The sequence below is a fragment of the Pelophylax lessonae genome, assembly GCF_965119305.1.
Source record: "Pelophylax lessonae genome assembly, chromosome: 3".
NCBI lineage: Eukaryota > Metazoa > Chordata > Amphibia > Anura > Ranidae > Pelophylax > Pelophylax lessonae.
In genome coordinates, this window is record NC_138770.1 from 162,724,616 (window position 1) to 162,747,485 (window position 22,870).

Genomic DNA, 22,870 nt, shown 5'->3' on the forward strand with positions numbered 1-22,870 from the left:
GTCCGCCGGTCACTCTACGATCGGCGGGGGAGAGGGAGAAAGTCAGGCGGCTTGTGTAAACAAGCTGCCTGTCATTCTCCCCTGTGTACTATGTAGAACCGTTGATCACTCTTCATACATCTGAAGCCACAGCCAATCACAGTAGAAAGCACGCCCCTAGGGACACACATAGCCCCTCCCTTTCAAAAAAAGTTAACCCCTTCACTGCCAGTGTATTTTTACAGTAACAGTGCATATGTATAGCACTGATTACTGTAGAAATGTCACTGGTAACCCCTAAAGTGTCAAAAATGTCAGTCAAGGGTCCGATCTGTCCGCCGCAACATCGCAGTACCGCAAAAAAAAAAAAATCGCAGATCGCCGCCATTACGCGTTAAAAAAAAAAAACAACAAAAATGACTAAAATCTTTCCCTTTGTTAGTAAACGCGATAACTTTTGCGCAAACCAATCAAAATACGCTTTTTGCGTTTTTTTTTACCAAACATAGGTAGCATAAAACAAATTGGCTGAAAATGTTAAAAAATTTTGATTTTTACATTTTTTTGGGGGGGAATTTCATATAAAAAAATGTGAAAAATATTGCTATTTTTGCAAAATTTACGCTCTTTTTTTGTTTATAGCGCGTGATCAAAAAATCGCACAGGTGATCAAATACCACCAAAAGAAAGCTCTGTTTGTGGCCAAATTTGTTTAGATAGAGTCGCACGACCGCGCAATTGTCCGTTAAAGTCACGCAGTGCCGAATCGCAAAATACCCCCTGGTCAGGAAGGGGGTAAAATCTTCCGGGGCTTAAGTGGTTAAAAAAAGAAAAAAGAACAAAAAAAAAAAAACATTGGAAAATGTTGTAAATAAGTATTTTTTCTTCTTCACTGATGTGCGCTAATGAGGCTGCACTGATAAGCACTGTAGAGCACAGATGAGGTGGCACTTATGAGGAGGCACTAATAATGCAGCACTGATAGGTGACGCTAATGGGCACTGATAAGCGGCAATAATGAGCAGGCACTGAAAGGCAGCACTGATTGTCATCACGGATGGGTACTGATAGGAAGCACTGCTGGGGCTGCACTGATAATCAGTGTTCTGGTTATCTGTACAGGTCTCCCCTGGGGGGAAATGCTGCTGATCAGCTTTCCTCTCCTCACACTTTTGTCAGTGCGAGGAGTGGAAAGCGGATAACTGGCATTTCCTAGCTTACATGTGATCAGCTGTGATTGGACACAGCTGATCACATAAGTAAAGACCCACCTCATTGACTTTTTACTGAGATCGGGGATGCGCCATGTCCCAGGAACACAGCGCGCCACCAATCACCACGCTGCGCTACCCTGTGGTTACACTAGCATGGCGAGAGTATAACATTTGCATTATTATTGTATTATAGTAAAAATAGGCAGAAACCTACAGGCAGAAGGTGGCGACCGTCATCTTGGTACACCCGGCACTGCTCAGCAATATAGTGATTATACTGTGAAATAAACGATTTCACTCGGTCGCGGTGAAAAAAGTCTATTTCAGTATATAAGGCGAGTTACCTGCTAAAATAATTGTGACATTGAAGACTTGTCTGGGTGTAAGTAACAACCGCCTTCCCGTTCTGTCAGATCAGGAAACCTATTAAAATTCATAGCGGTCGGCCATGGTGGAACGCATAGAGCATGCGCAATAAGCAATTGTGTTCGCCAATGTCACTTCCGTTGCATTTTTTGATCCAATAGAAGGCTCTAGGCAGGATCGGAGAGCCAGAGGGCGGGGCAGTGGGAGGAGACTCCACTGGGTCCTCCGCCTACCGCAGCCTACTTTCAGGACGGGTTGACAGACAGGGGGCGGTGTAGAGGCGGGGTCTGCTCGGGATCTCCACCGCCCTCTGCAGTCCAAAACAGAGCGACAGGTGGAAGGCGGGGCTGTGGGAGGAGCTTGCCTTGTATCCTCCTCTGTGAGAGTGGCATTTCCTGAGCCAGGTGACATGGAGGGAGAGTCCGGAGTGTGGGCGCTGTTCCGGCGTGCAGTGAGTGTACATGGGGGGCAGGGGTGATGATTGTACCATAGTAAGGGTGCTGTGATGCCTGATCACTTCCTATGTCACTATGGTGACAGGGATCTGTGTACAGAGAGCCTTTCATCCGGGGTGGGTGCTGATGATATGATGTGGCTGCATTCCTGCAATGATCAGCACAGGGCAATGGCAGTGTATGTGCCCTGTGCACACCATAGTGCCCCCTGGAGTCACAGTGTGTCACATAAGGGCTCATTCACACCCCCATGCGTTTCTTATACACCGTACTGCCCATGAACATGCACTGACAATACATGTGCAGTAGCGCATGTTTTTTATGTGGGTTACATTGCATTGATGTGTGTTGCAGCATGAGCAAGTCTCGTGAAAACATTAGACCCTTGTAATGGCCGACTTTTATCCATTGCGGTAAAATACAGGACACGGCGTGAATGAGCCCTTAGGCGGACTTCCACCCAACGTGGAAGCTCCGCTTATTTGCTTCAACCTGGCGATCTATGACATTTACATCCCCTCCCCCACCCCCTTAGGCGGAGTTCCATCCAACATGGAAGCTCTGCTTCAACCTGGCGATCTATGACTTTTCCTCCAATCAGCTTTCAGAACTCTCATTACTGAGCTCTGCAGTGCATAACCTCAGCTCTCTGACCCCCTTTTTGTTTTTTTCTGAGCTCATAGACAAGCTATAAATTCAGAACTTTGTATGGTTGTAGAGAAGAGAAGGCTGTATGCAGAGAAACAGGTACAACTTATGTAGGGAGATTTGTTTAAAGTGGAGTTCCACCCATTTTTGGAACTTTAGATCTATGTAATCCCCTTTAAAATGGCTTTTACCAATGGAAACTTTTTTTTTTTTTTGCTAGTAAATACCTTAATTTCGGCTTTATTCCTCCTCTCCTCACTTCCTGGTCCGATCGGCGATGACGTCATTCGGCGATCCGCAGTGTCTGCTGGGATGTATTCTATTCCAGAAATCTCGCAGTAGCTGTATCTGTACTGAGCCGTGCCTGCCCCGCCTCCGCCCCGCCTCCGCCTCGCCTCCTCTAATTGAGTTGCATTGTATGAATGTATTAAGGCCGTTCTCTGCCCCGCCTCCGCCTCGCCTCCTCTAATTGAGTTGCATTGTATGAATGTATTAAGGCTGTTCTCTGCCCCGCCTCCGCCCCGCCTCCTCTCATTGAGTTGCATTGTATGACTGTATTAAGGCTGTTCTCTCCCCCGCCTCTGCCCCGCCTCCTCTCATTGATTTGTAAGAGGAGGCGGGGCAGAGAACGGCCTTAATACATTCATACAATGCAACTCAATGAGAGGGGGCGGAGGCGGGGCAGGCACGGCTCAGTACAGATACAGCTACTCCGAGATTTCTGGAATTGAATACATCCCAGCAGACACTGCGGATCGCCGAATGACGTCATCGCCGATCGGACCAGCAAGTGAGGAGAGGAGCAATAATGCCGAAATTAAGGTACTTACTAGCAAAAAAAAAAAAAAGTTTCCATTGGTAAAAGCCGTTTTAAAGGGGATTACATACAGCTATGTATTCCAACCTATTAAAAATGGGTGGAACTCCGCTTTAATCTCTGTGTATCATCTGAGGCTAGTTCCTTTTCCTGAGTATATGTGAGTATATGTGAGGCCCCGTTCACACAGGGGCGATCCGACTTGGGGGGGCGACCTCGGAGCGGCCGCCACGGACTTCATACCATTGAAGTCTATGACGGTCGTGCCGGGTCGCCCCAAAGAATGGGTCCACAGCTTCCCTGTGAACGGGGACTGAGGGTTTACATAGTGATACTTAGTCCCGGTTCACACTGAGGCGACCTGTGAGGCGACCTGGTCGCCTCACAGGTCGCTGTAGGTCGCCTCCCATAGGGAAGCTGCGGACCCGTTCTAATAGGAGCGACACAAGTCGCTCCGACTTAGAAAAAGGGTCCGGAGCTTCTTTGGGGCGACCAGGAGGCGACCGCCATAGACTTCAATGTTATGAAGTCCATGGCGGCCGCTCCGAGGTTGCGGCGCGCTGCGCGCACCGCGACCTCGGAGGTCGCGGTGCGAAGTAGCGTCGCTCGTATGTGAACGGGCACTAAAGCTTATTATTTATAAACAAAAAAAAAAAAAAAAGACAACTTGTGAAACTTATCTGCTCTGTGCAGTGTTTTTGTATATGTACTGCTGGCGGTCGGCAAGTGGTTAAAGCAACAGGAGGCTGACAGCGCCCGCAGCCATTCATGGCCATTCGCATGTAATAGGCACAGAGATTACCTACAGATGATCGCCCCTGGATGTGAGGGTACATTTTTTTTGAACAGATAACAGTAATAATCTGACAGGAGTTCTAATCATTCCCCCACTCTATCTAAAACTAGAGGAAAATATTTTTTGGGTGACACATACTTTAAATTATTCTTCTTATAATAAACAATATTGACCTAAAAGATGAACCCAGAGTGATCCCCACACTCTTGGACAAGCACGCTGTAATGAGGATTGCTCTGCCTGGTATTCCTGGTTGCATCTGGGAATAAAGGAGGAGGAGATGTGGGCTGATAGTTTTGATCTAGCAACATATAAAAAATTATTATTCTCATTTTAATTCAACTTTTCTTGTGTGTTTGTTTTCAGCCAGTCGATTGGACAGAACCATTTGTGATTGGACTATTGGTGTTCCATGTGCTCTGCTTTGTAATAACCATAATCTCCTACAAATTCTACAAATTCCAGATTGTCCACTTTCTGATAATGGGTAAGGAATAGCAAAATGGCATTTTTTGCATCTTTAACCTCTTTACAAACACCTGACACGTCTGTGCAGCAGCAAAAGGGTGGGCTTTAAAGTTGTAGTAAACTCACCTGGACGACTTTGCACCATATGAAGAAGTATAAAATGACTTCAAAGTTGTTGGCTTTAAAAGTATTTTAACTTTTGCAGTTTACGAAATATTGCCCACTGTTTCTTTTAAGGATGTCACTGTCGCCTTCTTTGGCCCCTTTCACATGGGTGGTGCGCCCGATGGACTCCATTTTGCTCAGCGGGGATTGATCTGCCGATTCCCGCTGAGCAGGCGGATGAAAGCTCCGTCTCCGCTCACTGTGCAGAGATGGAGCTGTCAGCGCCCCGCTCTCCTCTATGGGAGATCGAATGAAAACGGACCAACTGTCTGTTTTCATCCGATCCACTCCTCTAGACTGATGGAAAAAAGGGTTTCTATCTGTCCGGATTTCACGGACAGGATCGGATCAGATAGCAACGGGTGTTAGCGGAGATGTCACAGCTGACATCCGCTGCTCCATAGAGTTGCATGGACCATCCGATCAGGTCCACCTGAAAAACTGACAGGCGGACCGGATGGGAAAGCCTGTGTAAAAGAGGCCTTTATCTATGCATTCACTTGCCCTTATCTCTATTTGCATTATTTCATGGCAATTTTATTGAAATTATGCGGGGCTAAGTCACCAAAACAAGGCTTGGTTTACTTGTTTTGCTTATTCTGATAGTGAGATATTGGAAAGAGCAGAAGTGCAGATGCAGAAGAAATTGGAAGGTAGCGGCAAAGATGGCGCCGGCTTCAGCCAAAACAGAGTAGAGAAAGCTTCGATAATGCTCCAGTATATATTTATGTGTAGAAATGCAATAGAGAGTGGTTTTATGCTTTCTGGGGATTCTTGTTACAGAGTTTACTATCACTTTAACGCCCACATGCTGCACATATACAAAGCTTTGCGGTCATTATGTGCTGAGAACACGCTTACTGCACAAAGACTGAGCTGTCGCAGACAGCTCTTGGTCAAAGCTAAAGATTGGTAGCTGGTGAGACCAGCTTCTGATCATGTCACTGTGACAGTGGTCACATAGTCGCCAATCCTTCCTGCCCCTGGGCGTATCATACTATTTTAGGGGCTGCCCAGACGAGCAGGGAAGAGTTAAAGGGATTGGACAGTCTTTATAAAAATGTCTTCATGTGCTTTAAGCGTAACTAAACCTTCCAATCCTTTACAGCGGTGGTCTCCAAACTGCGGCTCTTTGTTTGCCTTTATCTGGCCGTTGAGGCATGTGTTTTTTTGTTTTTTTTTCCTCCCGCTGATTAAAGGAAAAAAGCCTAAGAAAGCACAATAAAGTAGTTGTAAAGGCTTAAAGTCTTTTGATGTAAAGTCCGGTCCAGTCTCCAGTGGTGGATGTTGTGTGCAGGAGACAGCCGACAACGACTGTGAATGGCCTGGGAAGTGGTGTCACCCATAGAGTTATTATAGGGCTTCCCTTATCGACTCTCTCCTGAAACTGCCTTCACTTAGAGGCCGCCACCGACAGCTAAGCTTGGGACCAGACTGGAGCGCCTGAAATAAAGATATGTATAGCAATATTTTTTTTATTTTTTGCTTTTCAAGGTTAGATAGGTTAGTTATAGAATGTGGCTGCCAGTAGATTTAGTTAGTTAGTTTTTGCTTGAACTTCTACTTTAATGCATTCTTAACCTTCTGTGTCAGCCCCCTTAAACTTAACTGAGCCTGATCTCGATCCAACACTGTGCACAAGAGCAGCGGCTCTCGCCCTGTGTAGATCTATAGTTGCAGACAGGGCAGTTCGGAGTGAGCCGGATGCGTGTCCCCCATAGAAAGTGGCATGCTATTGGGGAACTTGCTAAAAAGGAGGATCCAGGAGTGTCAGCAGGGGACCCCAGAAGAGGAGGATCAGGGCTGCTTTGTGCAAAACCATTAAACAGAGCATGTAAGTATAACCTGTTTGTTATTTTAATTTAAAAAATGTAAGCTTTAGTATCACTTTAAGGCTCCTTTCACATGGACTGACTGATATGGTCTGCCTGTCAGTTTTTCAGGCCGACATCAGATTCGCTAAAAACAGACGGATGGGGATCTGTTCCTCTTCTGTCAGGAGGATTGGATCAGAGCGACAGTCAGATAGAAATGGACAGGCGTGATAGTGTGAAGGCGCCTGTTTTTTAGGTATGGTGTACACTAAAGATTGACCTGCTGCCCCTTCAAATGTGTGTGACCATTTACGTAACTGAATAGACAAAAATGAAAGTGAGCGCTGGTACAAGTGTAGCAGTAACAAGTAAACAATCACTGCTTATAAATAGTGCTATGATTAAATCACAGTGGAGTGCACAAATGTGGTATAACATAAGACACAAAAAATGCAGTGCTCAGGTGTTCACAAATAGGGAACAAATAATGTGAAAATATGTGACTAAATAATAAAATAATCAATAGTATAAATAGTGCAATGCAGTGATTCCAAGTGTTAACAAAAGTCCGTTTGATATTTCCAAACAGAAATGTGCCAATGGAGCAAAAATCCACCTCGTGAGCAGTGTTCAGAATATATGCTCACCAGAAATGAGCAGATCACACAGACCTATACCGCCTCCAAATCAGTAGAAAGAACTTCACTCCTCCTCTCTCCTCCTAAGATGATCCACTGGATCACTCCTTTACATATAGTATAAATGGGAAACGCAAGAAGCCACCAATAGTGTAATCCTGATAGTTGGAGCAAAAGAAGGTAAAATAGGTGCTTGCATATATAGTGCCCACCTGGCACAGGAAGAAACGCCAAAATTGCTAGGTAGGAACCGCCAGCTGTGTAGAGTATTGCTCCCTCTGTTGATCTACTAGATAGGGACCTCCAGTAGTGCAGATTCCTACACTTCCTCATCAGCGGTGAAACACTTGCCGACCGCTGCCACGCTACTACACTATCAGAGGGAGCAATACTCTGCACTGCTGGCGGTCCCTATCTAATAAATCAACAGAGGGAGCAATATTCTGCACAGCTGGCGGTTCCTACCTAGCAATTTTGGCGTTTCTTCCTGTGCCAGGTGGGCACTATATATGTAGGCACCCATTTTACCTTCTTTTGCTCCAAGTATCAGGATTACACTACTGATGGCTTCTTGTGTTTCCCATTTATACTATATGTAAATGAGTGATCCAGTGGACCATCTCAGGAGGAGTGAAGTGTCCTTCGTACTGATTTGGAGGCTGATAGAGCGGTATAGGTCTGTGTGATCTGCTCATTTCTGGTGAGCATAATTCAGGGTTTGTACGGTCATGAAAATCCTGGAAAAGTCATGGGATTTTGACATGACACTTTCCAGGCCTGGAGAAGTCCTGGAAAATGAGTAAACCCACTAAGTTTTTGAAAAGTCATGGAATTTTGTTGTGCAACTATTTAATTTAGAAAATATGTCTCCGGGCCCCCTGTATTCCGTGGGAGCGGGGGACAGTAAGTGGACTATTTTCTCTGTTTTGGGTTTAGGCGGATTAATCTGCCGCAGCGCACTGTACAGCTAAAGCCTGGTCACTGGTCTCTTCAATATGAATAGACCGTGACAAGCTGGGAACTCTGCGGCGGATTGATCCGCTGAAACATGAAACTGAGAAATGGTGCACTTACTGTCCCGCTCTCAGGGGCGTAGCAGCGGGGGGGCGTGCACTGGGGGGGGGGTGTCATGCCGGTGCCTGCCAGGCCGCCCGCATCTCCGCACTGGGGGGGGAGGTTTCAGGCCGGTGTCCGTCGGGCCGCCCGCATCTCCGTGTGAAGAAGGCAGCTGCAGCAGCAGAAAGAAGGTCAGTGAGAGTGCCTGAGGAGTCTCGTGTGCTGGATAGGAGGGGGATGGGATGGGACAGCTGCATAGAGATGAATTGAACTTTCCATATTCCTCATGCCTCATGTTGCTGAATGCTTGTTACTCCTTCTCTCAGAAGCTGCACTAGGAATACGGAAAGTTCAATTCATCTATATGCAGCTGCCCCACCCCCTCCTATACAACTTCCTTTGCTGGCCCCCCTCAGTGCTATTAACCCCCCCCCCAGTGCTCTTCAGCCTTCCCAGCGCTCTTTACCTCCCCCCGTGATCTTCGTCTGGCTCCCCCAGTGCTCTCCACCCCCCTGTGCTCCCTGGCTCCCCCCTCAGTGATTTCCAGTTCCCCCCAGACAGTGCTCTCCATCCCCCTGGTTTTCCCTGCCTGCCTCCACCCCCCCCAGTGCTCTCCACCCCCCTGTGCCTTCCAACCCCCCTGCAATGCTTTCCAAACCCCCCCCCCCTTAATTCTCTCTATTCTCCCCCCCCCATGCCCTTCAGCTCCTCCAGTGCTCTCTGCTTCCCCTGTGCTCTCCGGCCCCCCCCTAGTGCTCTTCTATCATGTCCGCAGTCTCTGACCTTCTCTTGTGTCATGTCCGCAGTCTCTGACCTTCTCTTGTGTCATGTCCGCAGTATCTGACCATCTCTTGTGTCATGTCCGCAGTATCTGACCATCTCTTGTGTCATGTCCGCAGTATCTGACCATCTCTTCTACAATGTCCGCAGTATCTGACCATCTCTTCTACAATGTCCGCAGTCTCTGACCATCTCTTCTACCATGTCCACAGCCTTTGAAAATCTCCTGTACCATGTCCGCAGCCTCTAACCACCTCCTGTGCCATGTCCACAGCCTTTGAAAATCTCCTGTACCATGTCCGCATCCTCTGACCACCTCCTGTATCATGTCCACAGCCTTTGAAAATCTCCTGTACCATGTCCACAGCCACTGACCACCTCCTGTACCATGTCCACAGCCTCTATCTCTTCTATCATGTCTGTAATCTCTGACCATCTCTTGTCTTTTATCATGTCTGCAGTCTCTGAGGGGGTCTGGAGAGGAGTCAAAAGTGGGAGTGCTGTCGGGATGGGGATCACAGGAGAAGTCAAGACATGTGTGGACTGGGGAGAGGAGACTACAGGATAAAACCAGAGCATGGTGCACCTAAGAGGAGGTCAGTGACAGTGCTGCCCGGCCAGTCTGAGGGGGGGGGGGGGTCACTGATGTAAGGGGGCACTGTTATAAATGTTTCTCCTAATATCAGGACCCCCCCCCCCCTCCTTAGTGCATTCACTCTGTGGAAAGTGGTCTCTGGTCACCTCTAGAGTCCCCTCTACATCAGAGTTCTCAGCTTTTTCACCCGTGCGCCTGAAGTGACACTAGCTGTGGCAGCGGTGCTTCCATCTCATCCACTGTAAAACAAGAGACCATTTGAGTCGCGCTGTATCCAGAAATGAAACTCTAACTGCAGAGGTACTGTACACTACAAAGATTGTCATTTGTTTTAGTAAAAATATGCTGGGTGTGACATGAATTTTTTCTTCTTTAACATGTATACATAGACATTCAATGAAACTTTAGGTCATGAATATTTACGTAAAGTCATGGAATTTTATTGGTAAAAATGTGTATGAACCCTGGCATATATTCTGAACACTGCTCACGAGGTGGGTTTTTGCTCCATTGGCACATTTCCGTTTGGAAATATCACACAGACTTTTGTTAACACTTGGAATCACTGCATTGCACTATTTATACTATTGATTATTTTATTACTTAGTCACATATTTTCACATTATTTGTTCCCTATTCAGGAACACCTGAGCACTGCATTTTTTTGTGTCTTATGTTATACCACATTTGTGCACTCCACTGTGATTTAATCATAGCACTATATGAGCACTATTTATAAGCACTAATTGTTTACTTATTGCTGCTACACTTGTACCAGCACTCACTTTCATTTTTTTCTATTCAGAAATCAACAGGCGATCGCCCCACAGAGAACAGCAGGCTGTGTCTGTGTCTGTTTTGCATCAGCAGAGTGGACCTGATCAGGCGGATCCACTAGAGCAGTGGTCCTCAACTCCGATCCTCGGGGCCCACTAACAGGCCAGGTTTGCAAGATAACTAAATTACATCACAGGTGATCTCATTTGCTGCTCAGTGATTGCAGTATTCTAGTCTGCATCTCCCCAAGGTAATACTTAAAATCTGGCCTGCCAGTGTGAAAGGGGTCTAAAGAATCCATAAGCTACAATATAATACATGTAAACAATGATATCCATGTGTGTGTGAAAGTTAAAAAAAAAAAAAAAAAAAAAAAAAAACCCTCCTTCTGTATACTTCAGTACTGAGAATGAGTTACAGTTTCATGAATTTGGTGCAAGGCTTCCAACGACATCCACATTACCAGGAATGTGTCAAAAACGCCTTATTAATTACCCCCAGAGAGTCTTAAAAATCAGCCCCAGGCAGATAATTTCTCTGGAGTATAATATGTAAGTAACCCATGACTTTAGCATTGCAGTGAGTGACATTTGGCTTTCCTCTAGCAATCAGCCCTCCTATATAGTAAAGCTCCCCGCTCCTCTTCTGGCTTGCTGCAGATATCAGTGCTAAAGTTCCATTAGACAGTGCAATGGTCTTGTGTCCCCACATTCCTCTCCACATGGCCATTCACAAAAGGCTTGGCCAGCCAAATCTATATTTCTGCACAAGAAAGGTAAAAAATGACTTGTATATGATAATCTAATGAAATAATTGTGCCCAGAGTTTGGCTTTAGGTTTGTTTGAAATTTGCATTGATCAATATATAGTTGCTGGATAATGTATTGATGGTGTCTCTCATGTTATTTTTGCAGTTGCCTTGGTGAGCAGTGCTGAATATATCAATGAATATGCTGCTTTGAACTGGACGTAAGTAAAACTACCCGTTTTTTTTTTTTCTTTTATACATTTCAGTAAAAAAACATCCTTCTTGTCTTAACCACTTAAGCCCCGGAAGATTTTACCCCCATTCCGACCAGGGGGTATTTTGCGATTCGGCACTGCGTGACTTTAACGGACAATTGCGCGGTCCTGCGACGCTGTGCCTAAACGAATTTGGCGTCCTTTTTTTTCCCACAAACAGAGCTTTCTTTTGGTGGTATTTGATCACCTGTGCGACTTTTTTTTTTTTTTTTTTTTTTTTTTTTTTTGATCACGCGCTATAAACAAAAAAAGAGCGTCAATTTTGCAAAAATAACAATATTTTTCACATTTTTTTATATGAAATTCCCCCAACAAAAAAAAAATGTAAAAATCAAAATTTTTTAACATTTTCGGCCAATTTGTTTTATGCTACCTATGTTTGGTAAAAAAAATTGCAAAAAGCGTATTTTGATTGGTTTGCGCAAAAGTTATTGCGTTTACTAACAAAGGGAAAGATTTTTGTCATTTTTGTTCTTTTTTTTTTAACGCATAATGGCGGCGATCTGCGTTTTTTTTTTTTTGCAGTACTGCGACATTGCGGCGGACAAATCGGACCCTTGACTGACATTTTTGACACTTTTGGGGTTACCAGTGACATTTCTACAGTAATCAGTGCTATATATATGCACTGTTACTGTAAAAATACACTGGTAGTGAAGGGGTTAACTTTATTTGGGAGGGAGGGGCTGTGTGTGTCCCTAGGGGCGTGCTTTCTACTGTGATTGGCTGTGGCTTCAGCTGTAAGGACACTGATCAACGGATCTACATAGTAGATCCATGTGATCAGTGTCTTTGCAGCGAGGAGAATGACAGGCAGCTTGTGTAAACAAGCTGCCTGACATTCTCCCTCTCCCCCGCCGATCGCCGAGTGACCGGCGGACATCGGGTCCGCTGGTCACACGCGCGGGGGGGGGTCCGTGACCACGCGGGAGCGCGCGCTCGCTCCCTAGACCCTCACAAGCAAGCAACGTAGCCCTACGTTAGTTTGCCTGTGAGGGGCTGACCGCCGACGTAGATAGTCGTGCGGCGGTCGGCAAGTGGTTAAAGCGGACCTAAAGTCTGCAATACTTACCTTCATTGGTTGGCGCATTATAACGTCACTCCTGCATTTGCACAGGAGTTCAGACACCTTGGCACACAGGATCTATACTGGAATGTAAACTGAGCTACGCATGCGCAGCTCAGTATACACTCAAGATAAGACTGCGAGCAGGTAGGTAGGTTTATTTAATTGCAGAAGAGACATTGAATACAGGAGCCTGCCTGCTTGCAACTTTTTAATTAGAGACTTGAAGCGGTGTTCAATCCAAAACCAAAAATGTAATATATAATATATTGCAGCTTGCTAATCATTAGATGCGGTGGCTGCATTAGTGCTCTTTTTTTTGGCTTTTTTTCCATCTGTTTTCACCTGGTGATCTAGTCAGTAACACACCTCCTGTATTAGAGTGCCCCCTTTCTGGATAAAGGAGCACAGGGGGCACATTTGGAAAACAGCATTGTCAATCTTGGGGGAGGGGAGTGTTGCATGTATTAGCAGATTTAAATACACTAACAGTTTAAAGCCAAACTCCAGCTAAATTTTATAAGCAGTTACAGCAAATATGTTTTTTTTTCCTTTTTGGATAAAGGTTTTTAAAAAATAAAAGCTGATCATTGTACCTGTGCCAGTGTTAAATGGTCCGTCTCATCCCTAGAACTTCAAAAGAGCTTGTTCTTTTGAAAAACAGACTTAGCGGCTGGATCACCAGATAAAAACGGAAGAAAGAAAGCCTAAACAAAAAGCAAATGTAGCCATCACATTAAGTATTGGTGAGCTGCAATAGAATAAATGTTTGCTTATGGTTTTCACTGCTTTGAGCTCTGCTTTAAGAATAAACTGGATGTGTAGGAATAGACATATGTTCTAGGGCAGGGGTCTTCAAACTGTGACCCTCCCGTTGTTTAGGAACTACAATTCCCATCATGCCTAGTCATGTCTGTGAATATCAGAGTTTTACAATGCCTCATGGGAGGTGTAGTTCCGCAACAGCTTGAGGGTCGTAGTTTGAGGATCCCTGTTCTAGGGTCTGACAGTGACAGGTTGGTGCCTATCTTCAAGCTTGAGCTTTTATTTACTAGGGTGGGGTAGCTGGGATGGAGATTATGATGTCATCCATCCGCCTCTCAACCTCAGCCAATCAGAGGAAGCCTTGTATTCATCTATAAAAATACATGGCATCCTGTAAATGGCTGAGCTTCCAGTGTGTGCATGTATAAGTGAAGGAAATAGTTTGTTTGGATCAGCTTGGTCCAAACTATATAATCTTCAATCAACCTGGAGTAGGGCTTTAACCACTTGCCGACCGCGCTATAGCCAAATGATGGCTACAGCGCAGCCAGCTAGTTCTGGGAGGGCGTCATATGACGTCCTCCCATGATCATGCCCACTTAGCGCGCTTTGTGATCGCTGTGTCCTCTAATTTGCTCTTTACCCTGATCTGTGATCAGCTGTGTCCACTCACATCTGATCACGTTGTAAACACAAGCCAGTTATCAGCATTCCTTTCCACACGTTGACAGCATGAGGAGAGGAGAGCAGATACCTAGCTTGTGTAAAAGAAACCTCGAATGATAATCAGGCCTCTGATTATCAGTTTAGTCTCAACAGTGCCCACCAGTGCTGCCAATCAGTGCCTCCTCATTAGTGTCACCTATTAGTGTCCATCAGTGCCGTTTATCCGTACCCACCAGTGCTGCCTCATTAGCGCCCATCAGTGCAGCCTCATCAGCGCACATAATTGAAGGAGAAAAATGATCTGTTTGCAAAATTTTATAACAAACTTTAAAACACTTTTTTTAGTTTTTTCAAAATTTGAAGTCCTTTTTTTATTTATTTAGCAAAAATTAAAAAACCCAGTGGTGATAAAATACCACCAAAAGAAAGCTCTGTTATTTTGAAAAAAATATAATTTCATATGGGTACAGTGTTGCATGACCGTGCAATTTGTCATTCAAAGTGTGAGCACTGAAAGCTAAAAATTGACCTTGGCAGGAAGGGGATAAAAGTGCCCAGTAGGCAAGTGGTTAAAAGGCCCATTCTAACTTCAAATAGTAAAAAAGTACCTGTTTATTTTATATCAGCTATTAATTAGATGAATATTAAATATAACCATTAAAGTACCGTCATCTGCATTGTTGGGACATATCCTGTTTGGCTTAATTGAGTTACCTCCGTTCCAACAAGTGTAATGCCTAGTACACACAATGAGAAATTTGGACGAAAAATACAGTTTTTGGGGTAATTGGCCTGATAATCTGATCGTTAGTACACAGCTTTTGAGCTGATCATGACCGTTCATGCTAAATTATCCGAAGCGACAAACGCAAAACTGTTTCTACTATGATACCAGAACGAACGATTTTAGTTTAATCAGTACAGTATTCATCCGAAGAAATCTAGTGACCAAGACCTTGCATGCTCAGAAGCTAAAGAATACATTACAATACATCACTTCCGAAGTTGTATTCTGTCATAAAAGAATTTTCATAACTTCTTCATTTTTGAAATGAGACTAGCATGCAAAAAAAACCAAACAAACAGTCATTCTTCTGATATTCTCATCGTGTGTACGAGGCCTAAATCAAAAACTAAAAAACAAAGTGTTGGCTTCAGATGTACTTCAGGACCCATTTACACCAGTATCCTTGCATTGCAGTAATGCATGCTATGTTGCATGCTTTACTGCAACGCACGCCAACACATGAGTTGGTGCAATGCCAGTGCCTCTCATTTTAAATGGCACCCAAATGCATCTTGCTGATGGAATGTTTTGCATGCATTGTGGCATCGCACCGCAAACGCACATCTGTCATAAAGAAGCATTGAGTTGCCATTCAGAATGATTGCCACTGCATTCTAACCAAAGCATGTAAAGTTTTTTTGCATTGCAGTAAACCATGCATTTCTTCAACACCATAGTGTAATGAGCCCTTAAGGTTCTGCTGTAAAGATTTAATAACAAGTATATGCAGTTTTGTATTCCAGAGAACACAACTTTCTGGTAAACTGCAAATATAGAAGATTAAGTGTTTGTTTTATTAAAAATGTTGTGTGTTGCTTCTTTATGTGTGTAGTACGAGGGAATTTTTGCTGTTTATATTCCTAGTCTTCAAAGTATTGTTTTCTTTATATTCATGGTTTTATTTTTGTTTTCTATCATCCAGAAAGTATTCAAAGCAACAATACTTCGATTCTTCTGGGATGTTCATTTCATTAGCTTTTTCAGCTCCATTACTGTTCAATACTATAATAATTGTGGTGAGTAGAGCCTTCAGTTCTTAAATCATTTCTATTGATTTCATAGTCTAATGATTTTATACCGTGGAACATTTCACTTTACCTAGAGTGCTGAGGAAACCAGTGTGAAGAAGACTGGGATCCAAATGCTGCTGACAGTTTGAAAATAGTCCTTGTGAGATTCCGCCCATTGTAGTCAACATTTTAGCTGAAATGGTAGCGTTGCACAAAATCTGAACTGGAAAGCTCCGCTCCCAGCTGTAATAAATCAATCACTTCCTGCCCAGTCAATTGTCAAATGATGGCTGGGCAGCACATTCGTCATTCCAGGTGGACGTCATGATGTCCTCCCGGAACGCTCAAGCGCGATCTATCACCGGCTGTGTCCACCAGACACAGCTGATGACTGATCAGTGGAGTGACCCGCTGCCGGTATCATGATCGCTGTGACCAATCCCAGTAGATCACAATCGCATGACCATTTGTTCTGTCCCCACATGAAGGCTAATGAAGGTATAACTGATAATAGCTGTGTGACTTCCTACCTTCGTATCCAAGCAGTGGGGCAGACCGGACCGGCAGATGCTCAGGGAAGATGGATCCAGACTTGGGCATGAGGATGAAATCAAACATGGGTTTATTCAATCCAGATACAGCAATAGACGGGTGATGCAATACTGTTCTGTAGTAGTGGTATCAATACTGTCCTGTTGTCGTCTATCCTGAGGCTAACTGCTGGTCAAAAACTGATGCCTTCACAAGTCCAAAAATGTGGAGTTTCCAGTCACACAGCCATAAAGAACTGAAAATGGCTGCTGGATGTGATAAAGACACACAGCCTGAAAACACGCCCATAATACAAAAAACTTTCCTAACAAAAACAGAGGCGTGCGGCATGTAAATTCTGGCCAGCAGATGGCAGCAGTACAACAATGCATAGAAAACAATATGGTGAAAGAAAGATTGATAATGCAATGTACAAATAACTATGAGGAGAACGGCATACCATTGTAAACAATGGATGGCTTCCATTCATGCCATCTATTTGATACAATTGTGTTGCTAGCTGTGATTGGTCACAGTGATCACATAGTACAGAAAGGGCCAATCACAGCCCAACTGTAGCATGTGATTAGCTGTGGCTAATCACAGCAAAACACACTGAATGAATCAGTTTCATTCAGTAAAAATGGTTGCTTATACCAGTGAAATTCACTGTGCGTGAGTATGCCCAGATCCCCGCCTTGGCCAGTAGCCGGGGAACAAGTGGGGTGATGTTGGATGACACTACCAGGAGGAATGGATGGAGCCGCTGCAAGGACTGGAGTCTAGTGCCAAGAGCCTTTTGCTGTAACCGCTGTGTCATCCACATTCACAATGAGAATCGACATAATGTATATTTTTATATGTAATTGTTATGATTGTCATATAAAAAAAAATAATTAATTGAGTTAGTGACATTTATATTTAAACAGACCTGACAATACCAAAGGAGTAATTAATACGATTATTGTTTATATATGGATTGTATTCACATCAAAGATTAATTGTGTGAACCTAGATAATTAGGGACCAGTTTACATTGTGTATTGTAAATGTGTAGAGATGATTGAATGAAATAAAATAAATAGCCACATATAAATGAACAGTGGACAAGATCTCTCCATGCATGAGAGCAGCATGGAAGGAATGTGTAACTGAGTAAGACCCGGTTCACACTACTCCGACTTGGGACGTGACTTGTGCGACCTCAAGTCGCTTGTCATTACAAATTCAATGTAAATGAATAAGAGCCATCTTAATATGCACTACTGAAGTCGCTCCGACTTCAGAAAAGGTTCCTGTATTACTTCAAGGCGACCTCTATCCGACTTGTGCACATTGACTTCAATGGGAGTTGCCTCTAAGTCGGATTCTTATCTATTTTCAAGCTACTGTGATCAGACTTTCCAGGAAGAAGAAAAAGATTACCCAGGCATTCCCCCACAGACAAAGTCGCCTATCATTTAAGTCTCTTCAAAGTAGTGCACAAGTCGCGCTAAAGTTGCGCTAAAAAGTCGCTCCTTCATGGGGCCACTTTCTGGTCGCGGTAGTGTGAACCGGCTCTAAATGCATCTAGCAAAAGTAGACAATGTAACTAACCCATAATTGTATTATCACTGATGAAAGTCGTTGTCATCCAGTAAAATGGCTTCTACACCTGCTCCACTACTTTTGTAGAGTCTTGTATCAACTGCTCTTGTGGGGCGAACTATAAAATCACTTTGGGACCGCTTTGGCGAGAACCGTAAAGGTGTTGAGAAAGGTTTGCCAAAATTCAGTAGCCCCAGGTATTGTTTGTTCCATCATGACAAAAACCCAGCATTTTCGAGTCGCTACCCGGTCGACCAGGTCTGTGGGTTATAGACCCAATTGTGACTCAATCTCTTTTTCCAATTGGCTAGTTCCTTTATCCCAACAATACTGTCATTTTTTCACTACTGATGATATACATGGTTTTATATGTGTGCGTGCAAATGTGTATGCACACTTTTTCATGTGTATCTATGTATTATGTGTTATTTTTTATTTTTCAACTGGTATATAAAAAAAATATATGTCCGTGGTTTGCAGTCCATACAACATTTAACATCATATTTTCTGTATATTATCACTAGTAGTAATATCCCCATGCAAGGTAGGTTCACATTACACAATCTTGCTGTTGTTTACCATGTATCCATTTTGTTTTACTTTGTTGTATGGATATGTGTTGGTTTGTTACATTGTCTACTTTTGATGGATGTAGTTGCTCAGTCACACATTCCTTCCATGCTGCTCTCATACATGGAGAGATCGTGTCCACTGTTCATTTACAGGTGCATCTCAAAAAATTAGACTATCATCAAAAAGTTAATTTATTTCAGTAATCCAATTTAATAAAAAGTGAAACTCCTATATTATATAAATTCATTACACACCTAGTGATATATTTCAAGCATTTCTTGCTTTTAATTTTTATTATTTGGCTTACAGCTAGTGAAAACCCAAAATTCTGTATTTTCGAAAATTTGAATTTTGTGAAAATGTTCTATGTTGTAGACTCATGGTATCACACTCTAATCAGCTAATAAACTCGAAACACTATTCCTGAGCCTTTAAATAGTCTCTCAGTCTGATTTGGTAGGTTACACAATCATGGGGAGGACTGCTGTCTTGAGTTGTCTAGAAGACACCCTTCACAAGGAGGGTAAGTCACAAAAGGTCATTACTGAAGGCATGCCCAGAAGCTGTTTAGGAATGCGGCGCCGCACCTGAAGTGACGAGAGGGGCCGGTGCGGCGCATTCTGGGAGAAGAAGACGCGGAAGAAGACGCAGAAGAGGACCGCGCCGGCTTCAGCTGCCCACAAGAGAGATGGAAACACTGTGGAAGAAATTTTATAAGTAAGTATTTCTTCTTAAAGGTAAGTGCGAACCGGGACAGATCAGAGGCTAGCCATTGTGGAATGTGCTAGCCCTGACTGTCCCGGGGGTATGCTTATTGAAAAATGACATCTGTGCCCGGAACTCCGCTTTAAAATAGATCCAGGGTTTTTGCCAAAGGTAGCATCAGTTCAAAACCGGTCTCTGGATATTATCCTGCCACCTTTTTGTTCTAACCCTTCAGGGGATAGGTAGAGACTGTTTCACAATCTAGATGTAAGAAGAATTTTATTACGTTACCTAGAGGTAACAAGGAACTTTAGGTCTTCGGACTCATTGTTTTGTTCTTTTTTCGGGCATCAAAAAGGGCCACCAAGCATCTAAAGGGTCAACTGCTAGGTGGCTTAAATCAGCTGTTTTGGAGGCTTACTTCCAGATGGAATTGTCCTCTACCCCCCCCCCCCCCCCCCTGCTGAGAATCCGAGCACATTCTACTAGAGCTCTTGCCACTACATGGGCAGAAAAGCTGGTGCTATCGCAGATCAAATTTGTAAGGCGGCTACATGGTCAAGTTATTTAACGTTTGTCTGTCATTACTGACTGAACCTTCTGTCAGTAGGCGATTATGAATTTGGGTTTTGAGGCTGTTTTACCTCCTTAGTTGGTAAGTCTCGTTTATCCTCTCAGGTGCTGTCCTGAAAGACGTTAAGGGAAAATCCAAGTTAGACTTACTGGTAACTTGTTTTCCAGGAGTCTTTCAGGACAGCAGCCCCCTGCCCTTTTTTATTTATTTTTTTTGCTGTTATTAACCATATTCTGATTGTGTTCCAGCCTGTGCTGGGGGTACTTTACTACAACTGATAAGCTGTGGGAAGAATCCTCCTCCTATTTAAAGTTTGGTGGAAGTGGTGTTTCCTGTTGGCAAGTGGGAGGAGCCACTCTTTTAGGTGCTGTACTGAAAGACTCCTGGAAAATAAGTTACTGTTAAACAAGTTACTGTTAAGTCTAACTTGGATTTTTTTATTGGTCTTATGTAATATATTCTAATTTTCTGAGATCCTGAATTTTGTGCTATCACTAGCTGTAAGCCATAATCATCAACATTGAAATAAAGAAATGCTTGAAATATATTACTCCGTATGTAATGAATGAATATATATATATATATATATATATATATATATATATATATTAGTGTGTGTGTGTGTGTGTGTGTGTGTGTGTGTTTTCACTTTTTGAATTGAATTACTGAATTTTTTTTTTTTTTTTTTTTTTACTTGGGCTACCCGGTAGCTTATAGATATTTTAATAAACATAATTTGTGTTTATTATTTTCTATTGTGTGTATGCTTTTAACCTTTCGCTACATGCACATTGCACCTTTTTTTTAGCCTAATTTCAGGACTTTTTTTTCAAACTCACAACCCCAAATAGGCTTTTATTCTTAGTCTTCCAGTTGAGTTTCTCACTGGGCATATTGCATCTTATTAATCAACAGGAGACACTCTTCTGGGCGTGAGCTCAGTATGTTACACGGGTTTTCCTGTGTTACTATTTGTCTTGTTTATATACCCTGATGTAGTAAACTGACTAATACATCGTCTGAAGCATAAATATTTGCACCCATACATTATTAGGTTGGTATTTTTCTCTTCTCATTTCTAACAGGTCCATTGGGTTTATAAAACATTGTCTGTGATGACAGAACTTAAAACGTTGCAGAAGAAGAGGAAAAGTGCCAAGGAGAAAAAGAAGGAAAATTGAACTTGGTGAAACTTTCTGCTTTGGAACTGAACGTTAAAGCATGTAAGATACCACTTTGTAGTCCTGGAAATAGGTACAGAGGACCAAGGCCAAGACAATTTGTAAATCCTGGACTACCTATGTGTGAGCAGTTTTCAAGAATATCAACGACCATAGACATACCGTCTATCTGCTAAAAATTAAGCTGATTGGACAGATTTTTCTGACAAAGTGGATAGTGTTTGCATCAGCATTGGTTGGTCCTTTCTCCCATAAGTTAAGCTGGAATTTATAGTAACCAATCAGAAATCAGACTTGGAGAAGTCAGTCTAAAAAAGGCTAATCTCTGCTTGGTTGCAGTAGGTTACTATACTTCATTAATTTTTGTGACATCTACTTCCAGAGCTGTGTGTCTACCCCTGTATGGATGTAAACTCTAGCATGTGTGAGGAGAGCCATACTGGTGCTCTATCTCTCAGCTTGTCATTGATTTTTACAGGCTGGCTGCAGAAAACGCCCATGATTCCCTGGTTCCATGCAATAACTTAGAGTGCTGCCCAAGGTGTTCTGATGCAGCCGTCATTCCCCGGGTGCATAAAAGCAACCATCTGGGCCTATGTGCCCATGTGAATGATTGTTTATTATATATATATATATATATATATATATATATATATATATATATATATATATATAATATAATTTTTTTTCCACATTCCTCTCATGATTTGTCTTCATTATATTTTACAAATAAAAAGGTGTTTTTTTTTTTTTTTTTTTAAGAAAAGGAAAAGCTTGTTGGCATTTGTTAATATATATATATTTGTAGAAGACTAAATACCAATAGCAGATCTGCACCTTTATAAACTGCCCTTCAATTAGTATTTATTTAAGTGGAACTGTAAAAAACAGTGAGCAGGCAGCAATCTTTTAGCAGAAGAGGCATTCATGCCATGACACCCGTACCTGAATTCTTGCAGTCTTCTATTGCATGTACACTCAGCATGCATTCCTGGCACACTCTGACTGTAATGGAATGATTGACTCTCGTGCACATGAAATTATGTCCTTCCCAACAGGCTAATCAAGAGGCTGAAAATCTAGCTCCCGAAAGTACGTAGCTCAGGGAGAAGATAGCAGTGGATGGTATGGGATATAATTGTCGCATAAAGGTGTAAGCATTCTATTCTTTAAAGCAGGGGTCTTCAAACTGTGGCCCTCCAGTTGTTCAGGAACGACAATTCTCCTCATGCCTAGTCATGTCTGTGAATGTCAGAGTTTTACAATGCCCCATGTAGTTTGAGGATCCCTGCTTTAAAGAGAACACCAGTGAGCAAAACATAATATCAAATATCCTCAATTTTATTTATTGCAGTCATTTTATATACTACTGACTATTTCCGCAGAACATTTACAAAGAGTACATTAACATCAGTCCCTGTCCTCGATGAGCTTTCAACCTATAACCTTTCTTCTAATTTACTATTTTTTTTTTTCTTTTTTACTTTGTGTCTTCCATCATGGGTTGTATATTTCTTTTGCCCCCGCCCTGGCGGCTTTGCTGCCCCTTTCCATGTAAGTTTTGTGATCTTCTTCTTATTCTTCCTCACAACCCCTGGCCAGGATGGTGTGGATCAGTTAGCATATCATTGCCACACTCATTTTATGTACTAGGACCAACGCCAAGTTTTTTTTGTTTTGCTTTTGTTACTTTAGTGGATCTGTAAGTATATTGTGTGTGGGGTTTTTATCTTTATAATGACCTGGTCTTTCCTTTTGTAGACATCTATGAGTTTTCACATCTGCTAATGAAGCGAGTGTTAACTTACAAAACGCGTCAAGAGATTTGTGCATG

The 22,870-nt window shown here is 43.0% G+C and overlaps 1 protein-coding gene across 1 annotated transcript; it reads left to right on the plus strand.

Annotated features, from left to right (window-relative positions):
• Positions 1-1,875: 1,875 nt before the first annotated feature.
• Positions 1,876-21,297, plus strand: TMEM18 (transmembrane protein 18). The gene is made up of 5 exons (XM_082251396.1): positions 1,876-2,010; positions 4,642-4,762; positions 11,483-11,537; positions 15,798-15,891; positions 20,941-21,297. The coding sequence occupies exons 1-5, from the start codon at positions 1,969-1,971 to the stop codon at positions 21,034-21,036; spliced, it is 408 nt and encodes a 135-aa protein (XP_082107522.1). The 5' UTR covers positions 1,876-1,968; the 3' UTR covers positions 21,037-21,297.
• Positions 21,298-22,870: the final 1,573 nt, after the last annotated feature.